We start from the raw sequence: 9350 nt of genomic DNA on the forward strand, positions 1-9350 counted from the left end.
TTTTTGATTCCTACCATTGTTGAAAATCCAACTTCACAATGATATGAAGATGAGAAAGGGAGAAGTACCTTCAAAGCTTCAGTGGAAAGGATTGGGGACGGTTTTCGAACAGACACCCAGAACTGTATCAGTTTTCTGCTGTTAAAGTTCATTTCTAACGAAGCGTCCTCAGATAAATCCAAAAGTTCTTCCTCAGCTTTTGTCGATATCTCACTCGTTATGTCAGGGGTTCATAATCCATTTTTTCTCTTGGATATTTTTCATTTCTTCAAGGAAATAAAACTCAAAACTCTCTTTTAGGTTATTCAAGTGTTCAGATATCTCAATGATTATATCATCATCAACTTTTGCTTCATTCTCCATTACAAAGGTTTGAAATGTTTCAAAACAGTCATAATTTCGGTTGTCAATACAGTTTTTCCATAGAACAAGTTTTTTCATGAAACCTCGAATTTTCTCATGAACTGCGAATATACTGATACCTTCTGCTCCTTGCAAGTACAAATTCAGTTCGTTTAGTTTTGAAAAAATATCTGCCAAATACGTGAGCCTCAGAACAAAGGACAGGTAAAGTTATCTCAGTATCTGAACTGTTGAAAGAATGATTGTAATAATGAACAGGAAAGGTATCTCAGTATCGGAAGTGTTGAAAGAATAGTTATAGTAATTCTAATATGGGAAAGCCAGTTCAGTGTTAGTAAACTGATTTTATGATTGGTGAACTACACTGCTACACACAAACATGTTTTGAAGCATTTTATTTAAACAATGTGTATATGATATCAAAAAATATATAAAATGGAACATTTATTAGAACACAGTTAAAACAACTTTATTGAAGCTATAAATGGTCTCCATTACTTTGTCCTCCTCAAGAAACTAGTGGTTTTTAGTAGAGGCTATTGATAACTTCACTAAAGGTGTCTTCATTGTTTTCTAATAAATATTCCATTTTATATTTTGGACAATTTTCTGTGCAAGTAATATATGTATCTTTTGTTTCAGGCATCTTTTACATTATTACAGTGTACAAGAATAAAAATGGCTAATCTGTTATAATAATACTCAGTTTTTCTCTGTCCTGAAAATGCACACATACCTTACTATCTAAATGTGCACACACTTCAATGGTTGTAAATATACTTTAGTAGACACTTTGTATAACAACATATTAAAAGTTTATCAGTTTTTAAAAAGGTCTGACAATAAATAGGTCATAAAATAACATTATAAGTTTACTTACTGATAGTATTAAGTGCATTAAAGTTTAGCCCTATCTAAACTAAAGCATAAAATGTACACAAGTTTTACAGTGTAAATTTATCTTTTTATCATATAGAGACTGTACTTAATAAAGGCTTAACTAGTGTTAGGCCTAAGATAAGTGGACTTGCAGATTTCAGTGACTGCAATTCGATTTCTTTTGTATTATTCTAGAAATCCTGTACTTAAAGAAGTACTGTTGCAATAAAGTTACTAATTTGTCTGTAAATGTTTTGCAGGTCTCTGATGGATTAAGATTAAAAGCTTGCAGTAAAACTGAAAGTGTCATTGTGGAATAAATCTTCTTATGACTGTGATTTATTTATTAATTTTTGCTCATTTGGAATAAGAGTTGTAAGAAAGAATTGCTAATAACAAAATTATAAATCAACACTCAATTGAAACACCCTCATACCTCTGGTATTAACATGGTGAATTATGCATACTATTAAATGGTATTTTGTACATGAAATAATACTGTCTTGAGTTATATTTTTGTCAGCATTTTGAAATAAAACTGAATCTAGTCAGTGATGAACATGTTTCTGTAGGCTAGAGTTTGACTTTGTGAGAATGTGTTTCCCAATTCTATTTGTGTATGTTCATGTCATCTAATTTACAATGCTATAAAATGTATGTGTTTTTTGTTAGACCAGTGTCATGATATTTGTGAATATATATGATAACAATAAAAACATTACAGCTAAGATTTATAAAATTATAGAAAAGTCCTAATTACACAAATGTGATACTTCTTATGTTCTAGGTCTTATTTTACTCAATTACATATCTGAAATTTATGGTCTATTTTTTAAAGAAAAGAAATAGGCATGTTATTGAATAGCAAATTATTTTTTAAAAACACCACCATTTTGCAACTTAACAAATCGTAACGGTAGTAATACAGTTAAACATATGTCTTACTAGGCTAAAGAGAGATAATATGATTTCATAGATAAGGATTTGAAGTAATATACAATCGTAGAAAAATATGACACTTAGTGCTTATTTCTTAATAGGCTAGAGAGATAGTAGCCTGGCACAAAGAACTTCAAGGAAGGACGTCAGTACTCCAATCACAAGTTTTGTCTCTGGAGGTTGAGCAGGGCCAACTTTTTGCTGGAACCCAGATTTCGCATGAGAACCAAAACCCTGTACCAAGTACAACAGCAACAAAGGTATCCCCAAATGTTGGGTGATATATGATGATTGCTCTGTTGAAGTTAGTAGCTTAAAGCTCTAATCAGCTGGTGTATTGGCATGATGCATGTGCTTCTTTTTCTTCTTTTTTTTTTCATTTGTTATTATAAGGGCATTAGACTTTTTTTTTTCTTGTCGCATCTTGGTTGATGATATTTTGCAGCCTGTTTTTAGCCTAAGCTGATTCTTCAAGAGCCATTCAGGTTGAGTAACCATGGAAGTCTACATCAGGTGTAGCAGAACCTTCAGCTTCGTCCATGGGCATGGGTAGGTTGGAGTGTATGTGTGTATCTGTTTCTGAAGAAAGAAGTCATATGATTTAACTAACGTAGCATTTAGGATATGTCACTGTCTTCCTAAGTTGTTGTAATGCCTGTGTATAATCTTGTACATTTAAGTATTACATATAAAACTTTATCTTTACTCTGTATGTAAATCTGTTCTGTTATATGATTTCTGGTCAGTATTTGAACTAATAATTTCACAAGAAGCTGACCTGTTAATTTGTTGTTTTCAAAATATGCCCCAGTGATCTTTAATTTTATGATTTCATTTTTGAAGTAGTATATAAATGGCTTTTTAAACCAGTGTATATTTTATATTTACCATTTTTTTATATTTTATATTTACAGTGATACATGTGCAGTTGTCTGATGCTATATATTAAAAGTTATCCATTACTCTAAGCACATTCATTTAGTTGATATCATGATATTCACAGTCAGTTAATTTTGTTGCAACATGTTTCTACAGAAGCAGTTGTAATAAAGACCCTTATTAGATTATTTAAGTTTAGTTGGACACTTTGTAATACAATTGTATACATCATACATATGTCTTAGCTATAATTTTAACCTTGTTTTTACTGGGTTACACTCACACAGTAATTACCCATTTTAAATAAGGTTTAAATTTTAACTAAGACATATGTATATATGTTCATTGTAAAACTATTTAGGATATTTTTTCTCAAGAAAAATTGTTTCTCAGGTTATAATGTTAAAAAAATGTGTGTGTGTGTGTAATTTTCTCTCTCCCTAAGAAACATGATATTTTGTTTAAAAAAAATTTTTTCACCCCTGATATTACTGCCTTCCATTTTGTAGTGTGTCCACAAGAATAGAAAAGATCGGACACAAGTATTACAGGAAATCTCAGCATTAGTGTCACACAGACATTCACTTCAGATGAAGCTCAGAGGTCTCCAGGCGGAACTTTTTCCTCTGGAGAAGCTTCTACCAGCTGAGAAAACTTCACCTGATGATTTGAATTATATAGACAGCAACATGATAGAAGGCAAAATAGACACCAACCGTGGAAGTGACAAAATGGACAATTTGGACAGTAGCAGATTGGGTGAAATTGCAGGAGATGACAGAGTAGTTGACAACCAAGAAAATGACATACTAAAAAGTACTCTTGAAAGTGACACAGTGTATCAGAAGGTAGAAATAAGCACAATAAATAGGAATTTGGAAAACAATCTGGTATATAGTAACCTTAATACTGCCAGTGTGGGAAGAGGTGCTAAAGAGACTAAAAATCTAGAAGATGATCGAACGATCGGCAACACAGCAAGTAATGGAGTGATAAATTTGAAAAATAATGTAGTGGATAAGACACTTAGAAGTAAAGTAATTATCAACAATACTTTAGAAAAGGATGTATTTAATAGGAAACTAAGAAAAAACATAATGGACAAAAGTGCTGAAAATGATGAACATAAGGACAGAAACTTGATGCAGAGCAGTGAACCAGACATAAATTCAAGGGTTAGCAAAATAGAAATAAAGTCTGAACCTTATAAAAATGGGGAACTAAAAGGTTATAGGTCACCACCAAGGCTTGAAAGATTTGAACTTTCTAACGTTCCAGTTTCTAACAATAACTTATTTATATCATCAGCTGCCAGTCCACCAGTCCCAATTTTATCTCCAGTGTGTTCAGAAAATGTTTTCAGCAGTCCTTCAGAAAATATTTTTCTACAACTTGACAAGACAAGCTCACAGAGAAAGACATACCAGTCTCATCAGAAATTCATACCAATTGATTCAGTCTCTATAGAAACAGAATGGAACTCACAAAAAAATGTTTTGCAGCAGGGTTATATTTCTGCTGCTGATGGAGAAAAACAACATAAAGACTTTATTACCAGTAAAAACAGCAGTTTCTATGATCACACTAAACTACTGGATGATGCAAGAACAACGGATAAAATGGAAGAGTTTTCAAATACAGTCTATTCACCAATTAGCTTGCATCAAGAAGACTCTTCCATTGACACTGATATGAAAATTTACCATTTTACTAGTACTCTTTCATCTCCTGCATTATTATCAGAATCTGTTTGTAAAAAGAAAAAAAACACTAGAGGATGCTGTGGTACTGTAAATATCCATAAACATGGCAACTTTGCTTCACATGTGAAAAAAGAGGTTTGCAATGATGCAGTAAGCTCACAAGTTTTGTGGCATAAAGATGTCCCCTTAACTACTGTAAAGCAGGAGACTTTGAAGAATGAAACAAACTACAACAAAGTGTCTAAAGAAAAAAAGTTTCTAAAGAAAGGAAAGCCTTCAAGATGTCATAAGCATGCAGGAAGTGGTCATTATTCTAATGGAAATGAATTGATCTCAAATATAACACCTAGAAACCTAAGAAGTCTCAAATCTTGCAAAGGAAATGAAGATATTTCAGAAAAGTGGAAACGAAAGCAGAATTACATTGCCTGTAATTTTGAAAATGATCGAAAGAGACAAATATTTTCTTCTCCCAGATCAGTATCAGACTCTGGATTTGACAGTCGAGGCTCCATTGTACAGTCATCTGAATGTGTTAAAGTATCCAGTGAGAATGGCCACAGTTCCCAAGCTTCTGAAGAAAGTGAAATTCAATATATTAGAAGAGCTGCTGAACTAGAAAATCTAGCAAGGTTTGATGGTGAGTTTTGTTTGTACTGTGCTTCTCATAATGAGAAACATGATGTAATATATGGTGTAAAGTAAGCAGATAGAAACGATTCCTAGAACTCTGTCTTGCATCTTGTTGGACTTAAGGTCAGTTTATGATGAATATAAATCATTTGAACCTTTACTTCACTGTTATGTTGTGTTTCAGAAATACATATATGCATTATGATCATCTATAATGAACATTATCACCATATACTAAAATCCCATAATAATGATTGTACTTAATTGCTATCAGGTATCATTTGAGTAGTATACATGGTTTGCAGAAACCCTTTTAAACTCATAACTGATTCTCATGAGTCAGTTTTTCTCAATTAGGTGTCACGAATGTGTTTCAGTACTATATGATGCAGTAACCTAGATTGAATTTTAGTTTTTATTCTTTTGTCATTAAAAACTGAATTGCTGAATATAATCAGTTGATTTCACAATTAATTGTAACGATTAGTGACCACTGTGACACCAAGCTTATGATTGTTTATTGACATGGGAAAGTGGAGTTTAACCCTAGATGAAGAAAGCATGTATAATAATAAAAGGGCTTGTCTGTCTGTGTGTGTGTGACCTCCATAGCTCCAAGAGGAAAGAACCTAGAAACCCAAAATTTTGCACCCATACTTAGTGGACCCTGAGGGTGTGCACCTGGGTATTATTATTTATCCACATGAGTGTGCACCCCATAGTATACCCTATAGTATATCAGCTGGATTAACAACTTCTAGTATATTTATATATATATATAAGATAGTGCATTTTGGTAACAATGCATTCCAACAATGGCTTTTATGTCATGTTGTTTATTAACAAAAGTATAACCTAATATTGTTGTTAGTCTATGTACTGAAAGTATAAAACGAAATGTTTAAACAACTGGAATGATATTTGTCGATTTCTTAATTTAGAATCTCTGTTGATTGAAGAGATGTGTCTTATCTTAAAAACGTTGGTGATATAACAAAGTATCTTAATTCACCAACTATTTAAGTTTAAAATTGGATCGATGATAAATTTTATGCACTTGCTAAAATATATCAACTTAATAAATCATTCGAAGCCGGGTACTTTCATTAATTAAGAAGATAATGAGGTACCACTAAGTTACCATTACATACTGCATATGAAATGTGATGGCAAAACACAGAACAAAAAGATATTTAAAGATGAGTTTCAATGTTTGTTAAAATTCAGTCACATCCCTAGAAAGTGGTCACCCTCATGGCTTTGGTATCAGTTCAAACAAAGTAAACTGATATTCAATGTCCATAGGATTATTTAGATCATTTTTATAAATATATTAATGTTTATGAAAATATCTTATTTCAAAAACGTTTGATGATAATAGTTAAAGTATGTGCTCAATTTGTACCATGAAAATCTATGAATACTATGCTTTTTTTTAAAGACATCGCAGCATGGAGAGAATTTCATTAAAGTCTTCCTGACTGGCCTTACAATATAAAGGTCTCAAAGTCATTATGAATCTATGATTCACCACATTCGCATTCATTTAAATCTTTGTTTATAACTGCTTGAGAAATGGAAAAAAACTTGATTCAACACCATATTCAGGTCCAAGCAATTATAAGAAACGTGTAATGATAATAATGAAACTGGGTGTGTATATAATGGTAAATCAAACAGAAAGCTGAATTCAGAATAACTATTAACATAAAACTCTTCAGCAGGTGTTTACACAATACTTTCATTATTATTATTATCAGAGGCATCGCTAGGCACTGGCACATGGGGCTCGTGCCCTGAATCCCCAATTGGAGTCTTTAAAAAATCAGAAAAGAAAACCATGATTGATATCATAATGAGAAACCGAAAATTCTTAAGCCTCGATCTTTTAACTATCTAGTGACACCTGTGACTATTATTACAATATAGGAGCATATAAAAATAGGCCCAAAGCAGCAGACTTGGAAAGAGTTAATGTTTTATTAAGTAACAGTTGTGTTCCCTTGTATCGTGGATGAATATATGTTTGTGTGTGTTTGTGTGTTTCAAACCATTCAAGTATGAATGTTTAATACAAACATGCTGAAATAATTTTTAATTTGCTGATTTTCTTCTTCAGTTGTTACTGAAACTAGTTACAAAAAATGTATTCGCATTCTTTTAAATAATGTTTTTGCAGGAAAGAGAAGGAATTTGTGTGTAGTACCTATGTGTTGTGGTTCTCAAGAACCCAAACTTTAACCAAAACACTTAAGTCTTTATTTGTCGTTCTATTCAATATGACTGGTCATAATCCACTGTGTACAAGTACACTTGTAAGCACCGTCTAATAAACACCAACGTATATACTCTATGCCAGTGTTTCCCAAACTATTGGTCGCGACCCACTGGTGGGTTGCAAGCGGAATGTTAGTGGGTCATAAAAGGTTATACTAGAATTACGCATTTAATTGTGTCAAATCGAGTGGCAAGTCGAAACTGTCTGTTTTACTTCAGATTTTGAATCCAATTTTTTTCGAATTTACTCAGCCCTTCGTGTAATGGATAAATGGTTAAAGAAGTCAATTGAAGTTGATGACAATGAGTCTTCAGTGAATCAAAACGAAGAAAAGTCAGGTCAATCAAAACCAAGTCAATCAAAACGAAGAAAAGTGGTGAGAAAGAATGATTCCAAGTACTTAGAAATGGGATTTACATGGAATGGAGATGAAGAAGATCCACGACCACGATGTATTATTTGTTGTGATCAACTTGCAAATGAGAGCATGCGCCCAAACAAATTGCGTCGCCATATTGAGACGAAGCATCCCAAGTTGAAAGACAAACCCCTCGAATCTTTTGAAAGGATGCTAAGCAAGTTGAAGACAGGACAAAGCGTTATGCAACGTTACACCAAAGTTAATGAAAAATCTTTGTACGTGTCCTACCTGATCAGTAAAGTTTTCTTTGGTGATAAGAGTGAACAAGAAATTGAAACAATTCCTATTTCTAATAACACGGTCACGCGTAGGATCGATGAAATGTCTCGATGGATAGAAAATCAGCTTATTCAAAGAGTTCTTGAAAGTACAATATTCTCTTTACAACTAGATGAATCTACTGACATACAAGGTCTGTGCCAGCTACTTGTTTTTGTACGTTATATATGGAACTCCGAACCTCATGAAGATATGTTGTGCTGTGAACCAGTCAGTCGAAGTACTAGCAATGATATTTTTAAGACTGTTGTTACTTAGGTCAAAACAAAAGGTCTTGACTGGAATAAATGTGTCAGAATATGTACGGACGGCGCACTGGCTATGTGTGGTAAAAACAGTGGTCTGGTGACCAGAATACTTGAACTTAATCCAAACGCATCATGGACTCACTGCAACCTTCACAGTGCAGCGTTAGTATCAAAACGTATATCTGATGATTTTAAAAATGTTTTGAACACTTCCATTAAAATAGTGAACTTAATAAAGTCAAAGCCATTGCAATCGTGCTTATTTGAGAAGTTGTGCGAAGAATTGGGAAGCAATCATAAATCACTTCTTCTGCACACAGAAGTACGTTGGCTCTCGAGGGGTAAAGTGCTAACAAGACTTACAGAACTCCGCAAGAAGTTGCTATATTTCTGGAAGGTAAAAGCGATTTTGTGAGATATTTGCGCATAGAGGAAATTATTACAATAATTTTTTCAACACTTCAGATACCAAGATAACTTTCCTGTCCATTATTACAATCATTCTTTCAACAGTTCAGATACTGAGATAACTTTACCTGTTCATTATTACAATCATTCTTTCAACATTTCCAGATACCAAGATAACTTTCCTGTCCATTATTACAATCATTCTTTCAACAGTTCAGATACTGAGATAACTTTACCTGTCCATTATTACAATCATTCTTTCAACAGTTCAGATACTGAGATAACTTTACCTGTTCATTATTACAATCATTCTTTCAACA

General features: G+C 32.9%; 1 protein-coding gene across 1 annotated transcript in view; it reads left to right on the top strand.

The window, feature by feature from the left end:
- The window catches only part of LOC106472231, a 47563-nt gene that overhangs the window by 29655 nt on the left and 8558 nt on the right, over positions 1 to 9350 (top strand). Inside the window, exons 12-13 of the mRNA XM_013932860.2 lie at positions 2283 to 2441; positions 3570 to 5403. Of these exons, the coding sequence (XP_013788314.1) occupies positions 2283 to 2441; positions 3570 to 5403 (1993 nt within the window). The remainder of the gene's footprint in view (positions 1 to 2282; positions 2442 to 3569; positions 5404 to 9350) is intronic.

Source organism: Limulus polyphemus, unplaced genomic scaffold (genome assembly GCF_000517525.1).
Source record: "Limulus polyphemus unplaced genomic scaffold, Limulus_polyphemus-2.1.2 Scaffold5176, whole genome shotgun sequence".
Lineage (NCBI taxonomy): Eukaryota > Metazoa > Arthropoda > Merostomata > Xiphosura > Limulidae > Limulus > Limulus polyphemus.